This window comes from Quercus suber, unplaced genomic scaffold, assembly GCF_002906115.3.
Source record: "Quercus suber isolate HL8 unplaced genomic scaffold, Cork oak 2.0 scaffold_11, whole genome shotgun sequence".
Classification (NCBI taxonomy): domain Eukaryota; kingdom Viridiplantae; phylum Streptophyta; class Magnoliopsida; order Fagales; family Fagaceae; genus Quercus; species Quercus suber.
The window spans coordinates 1,961,996-1,979,830 of record NW_027069477.1 but is presented as its reverse complement, the minus strand read 5'-3'; the positions used below and the strand labels follow the sequence as shown (position 1 = coordinate 1,979,830).

The following is a 17,835-nucleotide window of genomic DNA, read 5'->3' as shown; positions in this document are numbered from 1 at the left end:
GAATCCTAAAAGATTCTCAATAACAATTATTATAACCTTCATAGCGTGCATTTTGGTATTTGTTAACAAGTCTCTTGATAATCACTTTTGGACGTTGTGGGTTTTTTTTTTTTTTTTTAATTATTTTATAATAATTTGACAATAGGGTAGGGATTTGAATCTTAAATATCTCAATTAGAAAAACTAGGAAACTTTGGGTCCGTTTGATTAGGTGTTTTGGAAGCTTTAAAAACGAGTTTTGAAAACTCAAAATTCTATTTTATAACAACTTTTAATAACTTTTTTACAAACACTCATTTTAAACCAAAAATATGGTTTTGCAACAGTTTATATAAACGTACCCTTTATCATAGAAGAATATGGTAGTAACCTATGTCATATTTAGTACCGGAGCATTTATTCTCAAAATAAATCTTAAGGATATCCTTATCGATCAATCCAAGTCCACACACAGCTTAGACAAAATAATCCAGTTCAAACAACATACATTTCCTAATATTTCTTTGGTCACATTTATTGGATATTGTTAAGAATCCAATTCCATAATGTAACATAACAACATTGGAAATTTACATGTTCCATGCCATATTGATCAACCCCATGAAAATGGTAATTTCCTAGGTACAACTGTCATAAGAACTGTGATCACCACCTAGCAACAAGATTATGCTATAGGATCCTAGGAATTCTGTAATTCACAGAGTTGGATCTACATCCTCTGGTTCAGATTCTGGTTTCTCATCTGCTGAAAAGAAAAGTTCATCATCTGAATCAGACTTCTCCATTGCAATAGGCTTTTCTTTATCTGACATAGGCTCCTCTGCATCATGTTCCTTTTTTACACTCTCTTCCTTATCTACAGGAGGCATCTCTTTCTCAAAAGCACCATTCTTCTCGTCTTTACTTTTTTTTCTGATGACATTATTTTGGTGCAAAACTGAAGAAAATAATAGAAGACATCGTGTTATTACTATTAGGCAGCAGGAGCACTTGAAATTATTTGAAGATGTGCATGCAAAATAAGAGAAACAAATTTTAAGAGAAAAGAAAAAATATATATATATATAAATAGCCAATTACCTTGACCAGTGTTCTTTGATTTGCCGCAGCCCATGACTCTCTCTCTAATGGATAGACACACAAGTACACCCAAATAGTGATTGGAGCTTTAAATAGAGGTTGGTTCTTGATATGGTACTTTCCCTAGGGTAATGATATGAGTATGATAAATGGCATTCGCAAATCCAATTAGGCAAATTTATTGATTCATATATCATGCACACCTGGACGTGCTATGCACATGAAGAGAGATCGAACACTTGGATTATAATGGTTAATATTAACTGTACCTTAGAAAATTAGCTATCTGGAAACGTGCATAGGAATATTATACCTTCGTTTTAAATTTTTTGTTTTATTTGTTACTAAACTTTTAAATTTGAGGATAACAAAGGGATATTGTTGTGATTTTATTTTGTTATTAATATTGGTCATAATGATCTTATTGGGGCATTACATTTTGCGTTTAGTACTTTAGCCTGAAATTAATTATGATAGGATAATTTTTCTCTCTTTATTATACTCATTAATTTGTAGATGACAAAACCAAGGAAAAACCTCTGCCATCTGTGGCTTCCAGGCGCAAAGACTTAGAGCATCTCCAATCGTGTAGCTAAAAGCAAAATATTCTCCATAATAGAGAATGAGACCAAAAAAATAGTCTCCAATAGATTCTCTAAATCCTGAATTGTTTTTTGGCTCATGAACAGTATTAGCTCATCAAATCTGATGAGCTATTGTACATCCTTCAAATGTTTTTTTCTATGATAATAATCAGGTATTAAATAAAAAAATGTTGGAAGATATGTTGTTAAAAAAAAAAAAAATAATGAATAAAGAATGAATGAAGAAATAATATTTAAATGAGATAGAGAATAGAATAGAGAATCTGTTAGAAAATGCATTTCAAAAAGTGGGTAGCTAAAATGTAAAAGTCACTGTTTATTCTCCAAACAGTACAAAAATTTAAAGAACCTGCTGGAGATGATCTAAGACACCCCATTTCAACAAATCTTTTGTGTATGTTATTTGTTCTCACTTCCCAAGACCAGCACCTGTTACAAGGGGCAAGCAAAAACAGCTAGTCATCCATATTAACAAGCCCAAAAACTCATCAAACGCTACAATCCTTGTTCATCTTTACCATCCTGTCTCCTAAAATCTCAGCAACAGTTTCATTCTCTCCCTCCAGGTACCTCCTCTCCTCCTACATCCCAAACCCTACAGTGTCCAGACTCCCCAAACACTCCCAACTGCCACAACCTCATCCTCCTCTCCCCAACCCCTCCCTCAACCACAACTTGCTCCATAGACTCCAAGAATCAGGAAGGTTTTTAGAACATACTTTTGCATGATGACTATCTATTATTTGGACAGAATTCATTGTATTTCACCAAATTTGCGGAAAACTAATTAAAGAATAAATGGCTACTGTTCAATGAAGCATCATCCTGTAAATCATCCAATCCATCATTTCAATTCTATGGTTGAGGTCAAAACCAGAGGTTCAAAAGAATTATAACAGGAAAATATAAGTACCATGGTTTTATGATGGATGCACCATGATTACCTAGGTTGAATCCAGGATGGGTTGTTTAAACAAACACGTAATCATAGAAAATTTTAACAGTTTTAATCAAACATGAAGAGTTACTAAATATCTCTCAACATAAGTTTTGATCAGAAATAGAAAGCTACAGGCTTTCCAAGAGGAGGTACACAATACAAGGGAGTAGTCTGTACAGAGCTTTGTATATACATAAGATTTGCAACAACTCAACGGCAATCCAATTTCATGGACCTCACTGTCTACTTCTTAGAATAGCTAAACTATGACATATACTCCCTGGTTTTCCATCTCTCTTCATACCTCCCAAATGAGTAAGCCATGGAAGGAATTTCAGTCAAGTGTGAAGGGTCTGGTTCAATGCCATAGTCTGTTAGTGGTCTATGCTCAAGAATGTCATCATGGTTTTTCACAAATTCAGGAATCTCGACCTCTGCCTTCTTAATATCTTCCCAAAGGTACTGCAGGCGGCTCACATACTTGATTTTCCAATATAAGCTACAAACAAAAAGAGAGAATATGAAACAAAAATGCACCCAAAACCACTGATGGGCATAGCTCAGACACAGATCTAATTTGGAAACAACAGTGACATGTATTTAAGATATCAAGGCCAGGGAACCATGCATGTTTAATTTTATTTGATAATAATTTGGGACTAGAAATTCTAAGACCATTTGCAACACCAGAGTTATTTCTGCATAATTCACATGTTAACTACCAAATCAGAAAGCAATGCACTTGTTGTCTACATGCTAAAGTTTTAGTTTAAGGCTTAATATGTATTTCAAATCAATTTCAAGTAAAATGGATACTGGTAGGCATTTGAATGATTTCTAATGGCCTGAAAGACATAAGTCCCCCAGAATTACTTCCTTTCCATATTCTATCATTATCAACTGCAGCTCACCCAACTTTCTAGGACTGTTGTTTTACAAATTACATTAGCATTGTTGTATGACTTGCAGTTATTGATTTATGTGCATTAAATAAATAAAGAAACACCAAAAGTATTTGCATTCAAATAATAAATTTAAAATTTCAGAGACCTTTGTAAGTATAAGAATCTGGAGTATTGTCTAGCTTAGAACATACTTTGTTCACAATCTCTAACATGAGACCTTTTTACTTTAACAAACTTGGCTAAAGAATTAGACCATGGCAGTGCCCATGCAACTTGTAACTTTTCATTCAACTGTGGTCTGATATCAAGAAGCATATTGCATGCTTAAGTCTGATGGCCATCAGAAGTCAACATTCCTAATTATTTAAAACATTTCCTACTGAAAATTTAAGTATAATGCAGAATTTTTTGGATAAGTTGCTCAACTTTTTCTCTCAACTTATAAAACAGTTCCAAATCCGGATATTCTAATTTTAAGCTATCCCTGTTGCCAAATAATTTTATAACATTCATAAACTAAACAAAACCACTCACCCTCCACTAAGGAAGAATCTGCCAAGAGTGGCAAAAACTAGTCTTGAGCGAAGCCCAGGGTGAATAAAATAAACAGTTTGAAGCCTCTCCTTGATGTTCAAGGGAAGTTCTTCATAAATCCACCTCAAGATAGTCATTCCAGGGGAGTTGTGCTCCTTTTGCACAGTACTATGCATGTAAACAATGCAGAATGGCCCTTCTGGCACTTCACTGCATATTTTGTGGAAAACATACTTCTTCAGCCTCTCTCCACTCACAACCACAGCTGCTCCATAAAAGAAAGAGGCATCTCGTAAGGGCATCAAATAATTAAAATATGTAAACAATTGATTTTATGAACAAAAGCCTTGTTTGGAATGGTCCAATGTAAACCACCACAAACATCTACAACACTGCCCCCATGCTGTTTGTATTCATCAACAAAATCATTTTAGCTGATAAATTAGTTCTAAGGTATAAAAACAAAAGCTATGGAGAAATAAATTAGTAGACATGGGGGGACAGTAAAAATTAATAACCAAAAGATATCCACAAGTATGGTTTCTATAATTTGAATGTAACATACACAAAGAAGAAGTTGAGGAGGTTGCAGCTAATATGATTAGAAACAAAGAATAAACAGGAAACTTGCATTCAAAGTATAGTAAGACAATGGGAACAAATTATGAAAATATCAGACTAATACGACTATAAGCCCAAACATTCAAAGAATGTTGATTATTCAAGATGTAACATGTGTTTAAATGTAAGTACCGGTAAAATGAGAATGATAAGAAAAATAATCAGTGACACAAAAAATCATTGAATAAGGTAAAAATCATTTGGAAACAAAATGGTAATAAATAAATAAAACATACATCATCAAGAACATAGACTGCAACAGCAAGGAAGTGCTATGGGTTCAATGTGAAGAAGTCACAACTCACAAGAAATTAGATGGAAACAAAGGGGTCAAAACAAAAAAGAGAGGAAAATGAAAGAGAAGAAAAACAAAGAATGAGGTGTAGAGAACAGATTCATATCTTACAGCTAATCTAGAAAACATTGATGAGAAAATCATACAGCTGCACCCAAGATAGTTTTTTTTGACTGAAAAGAATCTGTACAGCAGCCCCCAATGTAGAGTTTTTTTTTTTTTTTTTTTTTTTTTGGATGGAAGAATGTGAATAGTCGTAACGAAAGATAATAAATCATGTTGTATGGATAACAATTGAGATGATTTAGTATATGTAGTAGATTAGTAGCAGATGAATAGTCATCTTTTTTTTCTTTTTCTTTTGTTTGAGAAGGAGATGAATAGTCATCTTAATAGAGTGCATTAACATGTTTGCCCATGATATATATTTAATTTTTTTTTTTAATAAAAAATAGAGAGAAATCATAAAGGAAAGAATGATTTTTTTAAAAAAATATGAGGTGGATGATGAGGTGGCTCAGCGTAGCAACATTAAATGCTACGCTTCAGCTTTTAGTAATATATAGATTGGATGGAAGAATGTGAATAGTCGTAACGAAAGATAATAAATCATGTTGTATGGATAACAATTGAGATGATTTAGTATATGTAGTAGATTAGTAGCAGATGAATAGTCATCTTTTTTTTCTTTTTCTTTTGTTTGAGAAGGAGATGAATAGTCATCTTAATAGAGTGCATTAACATGTTTGCCCATGATATATATTTAATTTTTTTTAAAATAAAAAATAGAGAGAAATCATAAAGGAAAGAATGATTTTTTTAAAAAAATATGAGGTGGATGATGAGGTGGCTCAGCGTAGCAACATTAAATGCTACGCTTCAGCTTTTAGTAATATATAGATTAACAAAACAAAACATGGAAAGCTTTCAACATTATCAAGAGAACGCTAGGTGCTCTCACAAGTCCTTCACCACTGTTTAGAGTTTCTCATAAGCTTATAATGTTGATCCATCTCCATATGCCATAACCATTTGTTTAGAAAACTTCAATATTGAACCTTTCAAACTCACTGTTTGTGTCTTGAGAATATGGAGAACTGAATAGAAATCACACAAATGCAGCAAAAGAAAAGGCTTTCAAAATTAGTCAGCTTCCACAAAAGACCACATAGAACCCATTTCAATAACTAATAATTCAGATAAAACCAAACAAACCCCTTACCTGATTTACAGAACTTAAAGCAAAAATAAACTATCTTCCATATAAAACATGAAAACAAAACAAACCCAGATGCCAAAATAACCTAAAAGTTACTCACAACATCACTTAAATCTGAATCAAATTACAACACCACAAAAAAGGAGGAACTTTATTTTTTCAAAACCAACAAAAACCCAGATGCCAAACTAGATCAAATTGCTTAAAAACAATAAGAATCAATATCAATCATCATATAAAATAAAATAAAATAAAATAAAAGGATATACAAATTAAACAAAACCAGATAACAAAAACACAAAACGAAGTGAAGCAACAAGCGAGAGAGGTCTTAGTCATGTTTGTTTACCAGGAAAGTACTTTCCCACAACACGGAAAATGCGGTTGCCGTGCTTGTCTGAGCCTTGGAGGCGAAAGAACTGGAGGAGATTGAGATCGGAGAAGTCTTCGTCGAGAAAGAGGTACTGGTCAGAGCAATCATGCCAGATCTCTTGCTCTTCTTCTTCTTCTTTGTCTCACTTAGAAAGTTAGGTATTCTTTTTTTCAATTGTCTTGATCTTTAGGCGCTTTTCTCATTTGTTTTTTTTTTTTTTTTTTGGGATGTCTTGCCGCGCAGTTGCGTGTTATCAGTTGGCGTGAGTTGGGAGTGTTAGAGGGAAAAGTGAAAAAATTAGAGGGAAAGGGGAATTGTGTTCCGAGGGTGTTGGAAGTAAGGAGTGTTAGAGGGAAAAGTGAACAAAATTTTGAGGGAAAGGGGAATTGATGGACATGTGGCGCTAAGGTTTAAATGTTTATAAGAAATTGTGTGTTATAAGAAACTTTTTTTTGTTAATTTAAATTTTAGAATATATGTAGTGGCATGTGGTTTGAAGTTTATAAGGTTTAAAGTTTAAACAATTAGCATAATTTTTTTATAATAAACAAGAATAAATAGGAGTATGTATATGAAATACATAGGTTAATTAATGAAATAAATTAGATATTATTCATAAATTGAATAGCTTCCCAAAATTAGATAATAAAAAAGATTATATGTCATATATTAAAAGAACAATTAGAAATCTCCACAGTGAGCTATATCAAATACTATAAAATAACAATATAGTTCAACTATTAAATATTAAAATAAATGATGGGTTTGCTTATATGTGAAAATGGTTTAATTTGAGCTCAATCTGGTTGTTTAATTGAGCTTAAATTTCATCAACACCAATATTTTACCATGCTATGCAAATCCAACGCTAAGAATTGGAATCTAAATTGGTGCATGAAGGTTACATGTTGTGTACCCATACTTTGATCGGTCCGCTCTCACAATCAAGCCATCCAATCACACCCTAATTTCACCAATACCCATTATTTACTGTGCTCTTCCTATCCAATGGTTGGACTTTGAATTTGGTGCCATTTTCAAAACTGTCAAATAATAGACCCATGCCCTTGTAGGGCTGGCCTAAGGTCCCCATCACAAAAGGCTCAAAATTTTACTCATAAGAAAAAAGGCATTGTCCCCTATTACAAAAGGCTCAAAATTTTATAAAATAATCTATGTGTGTATGTGTATATGTATGTATTTATATATGTGTAGGTGTGTATGTGTGTGTATGTATAATGGTTGTTTACCTTTTTTATTATTATTAGTGATACTAAGGATAACACAAATTTACTATAGGATTACAAATTAACACGTTACCTATCACCCAAAAAAAAAAAAAAAATTAAACATTCATAATTAGGTTGTTGAAGTTTATCGATCATAATCATTTTCATATTATATTGTGAACATTTTTTAGTACCATTAATGCATTTTTCCTTTTCATTTCTATCAAGACTTCCAAAATACAAGACCAATAGAAACCTAACCCAATTGAAACCCTAAAATTTTTCAAAAAAATGTTACAAATGTTTTGGTGATATTTTGGGGGTATATTGGTAATTGTTTGAGTTTTGGTGGTATTTTGGACATTTTAAAGGTTTGGGGGGGGGGGGGTAGTGTGCTTTGAGCTTATCTTGATCAGGTGGGCTCCTCGGACGATCAACCAGGCTTTTCTCCGGCTCAATTAGTCTCCGCTATCGTACCAGGGTAAAACTTCCTCCTCGGACAGGAAATGTCCTCCTCGGACTGGAGACATCCTCCTCGGAAAGCGATGATCCTCTGCCCAGAGGATTCCGCTCCAATCTGGACCTTGCATTCTACTCATCCTTCTCTTCGGATGTGAAACAGTTCTCTCGTGGGTGTTCGGCCCGTTAATTTGGGCCTGATCCTTTTATCCCCCACATGTATATTTACATTGTTATTGTAATAATTATATATATTTACATAAATACTATTTACATGCAATTTTTTTTATATACTTCTTTATTCATAGACACAAAATAGGAAGAGATCATTTAAGATAATAATAATGATAATAATAATAAAAATAATAATGAAATAAAATTTAATTGAAATATTGTGTAAAATAGATTATCTGATATAAGTGTTTTTTAAAACCGATTGTATAAAATAGAAAAAGTAGGTTTTATATTAAAATATACGTAATTTTTTTTTTTTTAAATGAGCATTAGAATAGTAGATTTATAATCTTATTTGTGCTGGTTTGATGCACTAATCAAACCTGAGCATAGCACTAAGTCAACACAAATAACAACAAGTTTATAACCTTACAAACTTAAGCATAGTACCAAATCAATACAAACTATTTTATTAGTAAATCAAACCATATACTAATTAAACAATAAGACCATATCATATATATATATATATATTAAATATAGGTGGGTTGGATCGGGTTAGGCGGATTTCTAAATTTGCTAACTTGCACCCGACCCAACTCATTAACTCCTAAAAACCAACCTAACCAGCGCGAGTTAGGCTGGATTGAATTGGGTCACTTTTAACAAATTGGTGGGTTGGCTGCACACCCTTAATTGTAATTTGTATAGGAATCAAAATGTATTCAAAATTGTGTTGAACTTCTTGTTGAGAAATTAGTGAGAGACGGTTGTTCAAATTTAGGGGAAATTGAGTTTTTGCATCTATGAAGGCCATTTACTCAACCTTCAAGGCTGCGGACACAACTTGTAGCCAACCCGCCTTTAAAAAAAATTCCTAAAATGAAGTTCTAAAAAATAAGTTTTGACATAAAGACATGTGACACATGGTTTAGGTATATTAGACCTTCGTGTAAAGGTTAAAGTTGGTTCCTAGACTTGTAACCATTTGACAACTCATTTCTCCACCCTAACCTCTTAGTTAGTGGTGTATTCTTAGGTCCATGTTTAGGATGAATACACACAAGCAACATCTAAAAGTATTTAATTGGCAATGTCAAGAAGAGTTTAATGGAACTCACATGACTATCCACGATTATTTTATTTTTATCACATTAAATTCTTTGGAAGATTGTTTGTTTGTTGACATTAGAATGAGCCTCCAATTTGTACAAGGAAAATTCACCATGTTTGTTAATTAGTTTGGACTTCTTTGATTACCAAAAAAAGGGACTAAGGATGGAATGAGAAGAAACCTACAAAATAATTAATCCTAACTCTTGATTATTGTTACCGTTAATGTAGTTGTGTGATTGAAGCCCAATCCTACCTTGTGTGCTAATATATCTTGTGCGAGCCCAATTTTCCACAGAAGATTGGGTCTCGTGTTTGAGCTCACAATTTACTTGTTTAGTGGGTTTTGGGTATCCTACAATGGGTAATTCCTAGGTAGGCTCGTTGAAGTGTCTAATACAGAAACTAGCCTCTCTCTTTTTCTTTAAAAACTCTCTTTCTTATGCTCGACTATTCTCTCTATCTTATATCATCAATGTCTAACCCTTTTTCCTCTCTTTCTTCCTCTATTTATAGCTTAAAGATAGTGGATTGAGTTATGATTGCCCTTTGATACCACTCGTGTGAGTGGGATCCAATTTGATTATTCTTGACAAAAATATGCTTTGTTGGGAATAGGAGCTATGACATTGGGACTAGTGCTGACCGCTGAAATCTGCTTGGTAGCGAAGTCCCCCAAGGCACTCTGCACTCTTGGTTTGTCGAGGTATAATTGAGCATCATCAATGTACCTACTAATCATGCAAACCGTCCTGTCATCCACTGAACTCCTAAATGATGAGCTGACACTTTTGGGCCACGTAAGGGTTACCCATTAGAAATGGTGGGCCCTAAGGGCAGGTATAGTTCATGGGCCCACTTAAGTTTGGGCCCAGGGAAAATGGGCCCCCTGCCGTATGTCATACATATCTCTAACATGAACGATAAGTGAAAACGTGAAAAAAAGAGTAAACAAACAGGTTTACATGGTTTGGGCCATATATGATTTATATATTAGAAAACTCAAAATAATCATAGGCTAACTATAAACTAACCAAAGATTAATTTTGTTGTTCTACAAATACATAAGCCTACAACTAATTTGGGCCTCTCAGAATATAATATGTTATATATGTGGTTACCATAATATTGTAACTATATGTTTATAAACATCCAAGTTTTGTATCTCATGTAACAAATAATATATAGCTACTTCAATTTAGCATGACTATTGCTTTAGATGAGAGAGAGACAGATGTGAAGGCATATTGTACTTTTTTCCCCCTTCGCCATAAATTTTAGTTCCCACTAAATTTTTCCTATTCACAAAATTTTAATGGGACAAATTCTTAGCCAATAGTCATCTAAGGAGAAGTCTTGTGAAGCTTGGGTGACACAACAATTAAGTGTCACCCAACCAATCAATATTTGTTTTGGGTTAAACATTAGGTCTGCCACTCAACTTGGAGTAACTATATATTTATACTGTCATTAAGAGGGGTTCAGTTAACAGCCATAAGCTATTTGTTAATGAATAATTTTAAGAAAATTTTGATAACATTTTTATAAAAAATATAAAAAATTGTCAAAATTTTTTTTTTAATAAAAAATTTCTAAAATTATTTTCTAAACTATCTTAAGATTTCTGTTAACTTTTCTCTATTAAGAGAATAGAAGTCACGTTATCCACTTTTTATACTTTCCAACCAAAAAAAAAAAAAAAAAAAAAACAATTACCAAAGTAAAAGTTATTTATCAACAAGACAAATTAATTAATTAAAGATACAAAAGTAAAATTGAAAATTTTAAAACTATTCATTATCTATCAAATTTTATTCCCACAAAACATCCCCACATAAACATCCACGTAATGGCTTACGATTACAAACACTTTTAAGAAGTGATTTAAAAAGATTTTAACCATTAATTTTCAATTGTATAAGAAATAACTATTTATTTCTAATAAAAATCAGCCTCTTATGCTCTTATAGCACTCGTTTAATCTAGGTTGTAAGACTTTGAGACACTCGTGTCAATCAAATTTGTAGTATTTTTGTAGATGACCACTTGAAGAATTTAATTTTATATACCATGTCATTTGTAAATTTCTTGGCAATGTCTCTAATATTTTATTTTTAACACTTTAAAAATAGGATGAATTCCTGATTTTGAGATCTTCAGGATTCAAATTAATATGGTTGTCTTCACAAAAAAAAAAAAAAAAAAATCAATATAGTTGTCAGCTTATCTTTGTTATGTATAGAATATAGTGCATGCATGCTTTTCACATATATTTTTTATTCCCTATTCACAATCACAGTATCAACATTTAGACTTTTTTTTTATTATTTTTTTTTATTTTTTATTTTTATAAAAGTTAGAGAAGTGATACGTCCACAACTCATGATTTGTTGTAAAAATGTTGTGGACATATCATTTCTCTAAAAGTTATGTCCACAGAGTTTTATGTTAGATTTGATTAACATGTGCTCTTAAGATAATTATTAATAAACAATTTTAGAAAAATTTTAACATCAAGAGAAATATAAAAAATCATTAAAAAAAATTACTTTTTCTTTTTCTATAATTTTTCTAAAAATATATCTTAAACTAATACTCTTACACATCTATTAATTTTTGGGTAAAATGTTATTTTGATTTCTAAACTTTATCAAAAGTTTGGTTTTCATTCCTAAATTTTAAGAAATTCATTTTTCATTTCTAAATTATTAAAAAGTTCAATTTTCATTCCTAAAATATTGAAATTATTTTGTTTATGTCCTTAAATTTTATTAAAAATTTATTTTTCATTCTTAAAATATTTAAAAAAATTATTTTTCCATCTCTATTTTTGTTTCTAAACTATGAAAAAAATTCTTTACAAAGTTTAGAGATAATTTTTTTTTAAAAAAAGTTTAAAGACCAAAATTTTTTTTTGACAAAATTGAAAGAGCAAAATAGTAATTTACGCTTAATTTTTTCCCAAATTGAACTCACAGAAGAGGAAAGAGGCCGCCTCGTCAAAGCCGCACTCACAGTCACAGTCACAAGTCACACCATTAATCCATTTTTATTAATTTATATTTTCTCTAGGTAGCAGATAAATTTTTTTTTTTTGACAGTAGCAGATAATTATTTTATGCTTGGAGCTGTATTATTTGAGAATTCACGTAGACCCACTTCCGTTTGTCGTTGAGGACAGGCCACACATGCTTTACCATCAACAAATCTCTTAGATTCCCTTTTATTAGCTTTTGTAAGTTCAGGCTTCGAAGTTCAAAAATGCTTCCGTTTCTATCTGACTTATCTCTCTCTCTCTAACTCAAAGGTAAGACATCCGCTTTGTTTACTATGTTTCTTTTGATTAATAGATTCAATTGTTGCACTTCTTTGTAGAAGTTCTTGTGCTTTGTACAAAAATCCAGAGACTCTGTATACCCTTTTCAGTTTCACCCCGTTTTGCTTTCCTTATTGCTTGGAGTCTTGCAACTATTTGGTAGTGAATTGAGTTCCACTGCAAACTAGTTAATGTTTGTGTAATTTCAAAACCCGGGCTTGATTTTACTTGGAATTGTGATATTCCTTGGACCCAGATTGTCTTTTTAGGATTTTTTCCTGACCCAGTTAAGATTTTGAGGAGATATCTTGAACCCTTATTGGAATTTCATGGATACTTTACTTAAAACACCTAACAAACTTGAATTTTTTAACCCACTTCATGGTTTTTCTGAAAAAGTTAGCAATTCAAGCCCTTCAAAGCTTCAAAACCAGGAGTTTAGATTTGGTCCCAAGAGGTCTCATATGAGATGGGGTAGGAGTGGTTGTGTTAAGGCTAGTAGTAGTGCTCTTTTAGAGCTTGTTCCGGAAACTAAAAAGGAGAATCTTGACTTTGAGCTTCCTTTGTATGACCCTTCAAAGGGCCTTGTGGTGGACCTAGCAGTTGTGGGGGGTGGCCCTGCTGGGTTAGCCGTTGCACAGCAAGTTTCAGAGGCAGGGCTTTCAGTTTGTGCGATTGACCCGTCGCCCAAATTGATTTGGCCCAATAACTATGGTGTTTGGGTGGATGAATTTGAGTCCATGGACTTGCTTGATTGCCTTGACACTACCTGGTCTGGAGCTGTTGTGTTCATTGATGATCAATCAAAGAAGGACCTTGATAGGCCTTATGGAAGGGTTAATAGGAAGCTGCTGAAGTCGAAAATGCTGCAAAAATGCATATCAAATGGCGTCAAGTTTCACCAAGCTAAAGTTATTAAGGTTATCCACGAGGAGGCTAAATCTTTGTTGATTTGCAATGATGGTGTCACAGTTCAGGCTGCCGTAGTTCTTGATGCGACTGGCTTTTCTAGATGCCTTGTTCAGTATGACAAGCCCTATAATCCTGGTTACCAAGTGGCTTATGGGATTTTGGCAGAGGTTGAAGAACACCCATTTGATGTGGATAAAATGGTTTTCATGGACTGGAGAGATTCACATCTGAACAACAATGTGGAGTTAAAAGAGAGAAATAGTAGAATCCCCACTTTCTTATATGCAATGCCCTTTTCCTCTGACAGGATATTTCTTGAGGAAACTTCTCTAGTTGCTCGGCCTGGAGTGCCTATGGAAGATATCCAGGAACGAATGGTGGCTAGATTAAGGCACCTGGGCATAAAAGTGAAAAGCATTGAAGAGGATGAGCGTTGTGTCATTCCAATGGGTGGGCCCCTTCCCGTGCTCCCCCAAAGAGTTGCTGGAATTGGTGGTACTGCCGGGATGGTGCACCCCTCAACTGGGTATATGGTAGCAAGGACTTTAGCAGCAGCTCCAATTGTAGCGAATTCCATAGTTCAATACCTTGGTTCTGATGGTCTTTCAGGAAATGACTTGTCTGCCGAAATTTGGAAAGATTTGTGGCCCATACAAAGGAGGAGACAAAGGGAGTTCTTCTGTTTTGGTATGGATATTCTCCTCAAGCTTGATTTACCAGGTACAAGGAGGTTTTTTAATGCATTTTTTGATCTAGAACCTCACTATTGGCATGGATTCTTATCATCTCGACTGTTTCTTCCTGAGCTTTTAGTTTTTGGGCTTTCACTATTCTCTCATGCTTCTAATACGTCTAGAGTAGAGATTATGGCAAAGGGAACTGTTCCTTTGGTAAACATGATCAAGAACTTGGTAAAGGACAGTAGTTAAGATGACTGGGAATTGGATATCCATACATTCTATGCTAATTGTATTGATGTAGCTGCTCCTTAAAGTTTACTTTCCATTGCCTATAATTCTCTATACCGTAAATATGATGACCTGCTGCTGTGCTATTACCTATCTCATGTGCATTTCTTAGCTTGTGGTGGTTCCTTGTGTGAGATGAGCCAATGTCTGTTTTTTGTTTAGTGTATTCATACATGTGAGCAAACATTGTTTATGTCTGATGCCTTCACATCAAATGAGGCTATTTTTATTTGTTGTTGTTTGGATACCCATTTTGTTGAGTAAAAGTTCTGTTATGCGATTTGAAGCCCATTACATTATTTTGGTAACAGCATTGGAAACAAGTCAATAAAATCAATTGCTTTTACCATTTATTTTTTCTCTTCATTTTTTTTACCTTTTTGCTGGAAAGCCTACATGCGTCCTCTGTTTCTTGGCTTCTTAGTTATAATATTTTTAGTACATTATTGACTGTGTAGTTCAACCAAACAAGATAAGAAAGACAACCAGAGTCTGTTTCTTTAATGTTTAATATACATTCAAGATCTTACAAACTCAAGGTTTCATCTTAAGTTGAAGAGAGAAAAGAGTGCCGCGGCGGGGGGGGGGGGGGGGGGGGGGCTGGGGGGGGGGGGGTGGGGGCATACATATTGTAGGCCCGTGTACTCTACAACAATGAAACTAACCTTAGGTTAGTCTAGGGTAAGCCTAGGGTTCTTTAGTATATAAACTTTACATTGGGCTCATTATAATACAACTTGAATAGAAAAAATGTGTGGGTTATAATTAGGTCAACTAGTAAAATCTTTTGTTATTGAATAAAAGATTTGGGGTTTGAACTCTGTCTACACCATACACCAAAAATCAGTTGATATTTTGGCTTGATGATAAAAAGCAATTATTATGAAGCAGACGCTATAAGTTGAAATTTTTTTTTTTTTTGATAAGTAAAAGGAAAGTTAAAATGTGGCTGCACTATAAGTTGAAATTATATTATGTCTATCAAAAAGAAAAAGAAAAAAGAATAGCAAAGATGTAGTCAACTAGTTGTTAAGGGCTTTTTCCTATGGATGTAGGCTATCAAGCCAAACCATGCCAAATATTTGCTTTCACTTTTCTCTTTTTTCTCTTTCAATCACTCAAACAACTATAACAACTACGAAATAAGAAAGAAATACCACTCATGACACAATCCAACTCTTGTTTGTCTTAGACACGCTTACATAATTTAAAAAATTACACACATTCTCTTGACTTATTAGACTCACAAGATTAAAGCAAGAAAAATTGCATGACATGGCTTTGGATGTACCTTAGGCATCCCATGCCTAAGTGTCATTAGAAAAGACCGAAGAAACTCTTCAGATACCAATTATTTGGAAATCATGTATAAGAGGTATAAGAATCTGTGCATGCAACAGCAGCACAACAAATTTTCAGTAATTTTTATCATTAAGATACTACGGATAAGTTACCTCAGTAGCTGTGTGACGTTGGCTTGACTGTGAACCAAGCTTGGATGACACTTAAACGAGCTCTAATAATATGCCAAAAAAGGCTGGAACCGACCAGGGCCTATTGAAATAGTCATGATAGAATTGAAACAAACGACTCAACAATGTTCGATGGTGCTTGTGGATGTCTGCTCTTACATCTGAATATATGTTGAGGTTTGGAATCAAGTTGGTGCCAAGCTCATTGAAGAGTTTAGCCACTGCCTGATCGCTGCCAAGGACTTTGTGGAGAATTCCCGCTTTCCTTAGCTCCATAACATGGTCAGCATGATTCATGAGTGAATTAAGGAAGCATATGTAAGAAGTGATCTCAAAATTGCTGTCAAAGTCCGGACACATTTCAAAGGCCATCAAGTTGAAGAACTTTTGCCCTTTTGAGTTGTCCACTGAAATCTTAGGAAGGCTAAGATATCCAATGAAACATGAAGGATTATAACAAATGTCATTTAAGAAGGTAGTTTTAGGCTTCAACCAGATCCCTGCATTTTTAAGGTCCTTCACGTTGCGATAGGATTGCCAATCCTGCTTCTTTGAATTGTTTGGGTTGCTGTTATTAACCTTTTTTAGATTATCCAAGAGAGTTGTCCTCAGAAGGTGGAGAAGATGGATGGGCTCCGACTCTCCATCCATTGATAATCTTTGTTCATGTGGGATTCCATTGAATGAAGGCTTTCCCCTTTCTTGCTTTCTGCTTGATGCGCCTCTAATTGCTGATGGGACAAGCTTTCAATGAAAAACTTAATCGATTCCTGCAACTCTTTTTCCTTCGCACTCAACCTCATCAACCTTTTCAGGAGACGATAAGGAAGTTGGTTCTCTAACAAAAACAAATCCTGTTGTCCAAGGGCTGCACAGTCGTTTTTTATATTCAAATCTTTGAACTTGTTAGTAGTAGCACAGTATATGTATTGTAGTATACAGCCATCCACAAACAAAATCCAAGTGAGGGCCTTATCCAGATAGTCTTTAGTCGCCTCCTCCTCGTAGCATTCCCTCAGTTCCTTGATGTTGTCCTCAATCTTCTTGTATAATTCGTCTATAACCTTGCTGCTATTTTTGATGAACTCAGAGGCCAATATAAGCTTGTACTTCTCTGCTAGCTGGTATTTTGGCTTGCCATAATGGATAGGACCAAGTGATACTGCTCTTGGCTCATAGTACTTCTTGAAACCCTTGTTCTCTCGCTGCAGGAATGCAAACTTTTGTATAGTTTCTATCTTTGGTGTTGCGGTTGGAGATCTATTGTTTGCATTTTCTCCTGCTTCCATTACCATTTTAAACATTTCCTCCAAGGAGGGCAATGATTTGTATTGAACTGCTCTGCGTCTGGGCATTATCAGCAGTAATGACAGGTTGGTCTTGGCTGCTGCTTGTTTCACCAAGCTTCTCTTCTAACAATCTCCCTCCAAAGCAACTTAGGTTCTTGTTCTAGTATTTAATGCATTCTTGATGATACTTCGAAACTTTGGTTTGAGAAGTTTAGGACGGTTGCTTTTATTCTGAAGCAGCAATATTTTATAACTTGATAAGCATGCAAGCTTGGAATTTAATTTACAAGATATGTAGAACAAAAATATAAAAGAAAGTGTTACTTGCTTA

At 34.0% G+C, this 17,835-nt stretch overlaps 3 protein-coding genes across 3 annotated transcripts; 1 reads left to right on the top strand and 2 right to left on the bottom strand.

Annotated features, from left to right (window-relative positions):
* Positions 1-2,673: 2,673 nt before the first annotated feature.
* LOC112012048 (uncharacterized) lies at positions 2,674-7,556 on the bottom strand. Its single transcript, XM_024044407.2, has 4 exons — positions 7,553-7,556; positions 6,549-6,713; positions 4,065-4,329; positions 2,674-3,124 (listed from the first exon to the last, which is right to left on the bottom strand). Exons 1-4 carry the CDS (start codon positions 7,554-7,556, stop codon positions 2,890-2,892), a joined length of 669 nt encoding a protein of 222 aa, XP_023900175.2. The 3' UTR covers positions 2,674-2,889.
* Positions 7,557-12,622: 5,066 nt separating this feature from the next.
* On the top strand, positions 12,623-15,096 carry LOC112019038 (lycopene beta cyclase, chloroplastic/chromoplastic). Its single transcript, XM_024051573.2, has one exon. It carries the CDS (start codon positions 13,193-13,195, stop codon positions 14,702-14,704), a length of 1,512 nt encoding a protein of 503 aa, XP_023907341.1. The 5' UTR covers positions 12,623-13,192; the 3' UTR covers positions 14,705-15,096.
* Positions 15,097-16,248: 1,152 nt separating this feature from the next.
* Positions 16,249-17,570, bottom strand: LOC112019051 (UPF0481 protein At3g47200). The gene is made up of 2 exons (XM_024051587.1): positions 17,009-17,570; positions 16,249-16,946 (listed from the first exon to the last, which is right to left on the bottom strand). Exons 1-2 carry the CDS (start codon positions 17,568-17,570, stop codon positions 16,249-16,251), a joined length of 1,260 nt encoding a protein of 419 aa, XP_023907355.1.
* Between the last annotated feature and the right edge of the window lie 265 nt (positions 17,571-17,835).

Bases quoted from the DNA above. Each gene is read 5' to 3' on its own strand.
- LOC112012048 (XM_024044407.2), bottom strand. The intron at 4,330-6,548 runs GTAAACAAACAT...TTTATGGAGCAG, and splicing joins TGTGGGAAAGTACTTTCCTG to CTGTGGTTGTGAGTGGAGAG. The intron at 3,125-4,064 runs GTGAGTGGTTTT...TTTTGTTTGTAG, and splicing joins AGATTCTTCCTTAGTGGAGG to CTTATATTGGAAAATCAAGT.
- LOC112019038 (XM_024051573.2), top strand. From the start codon at position 13,193: ATGGATACTTTACTTAAAACACCTAACAAACTTGAATTTTTTAACCCA.
- LOC112019051 (XM_024051587.1), bottom strand. From the start codon at position 17,570: ATGCCCAGACGCAGAGCAGTTCAATACAAATCATTGCCCTCCTTGGAG. The intron at 16,947-17,008 runs GTGCGAAGGAAA...TTGTCCCATCAG, and splicing joins GAAAAGGTTGATGAGGTTGA to CAATTAGAGGCGCATCAAGC.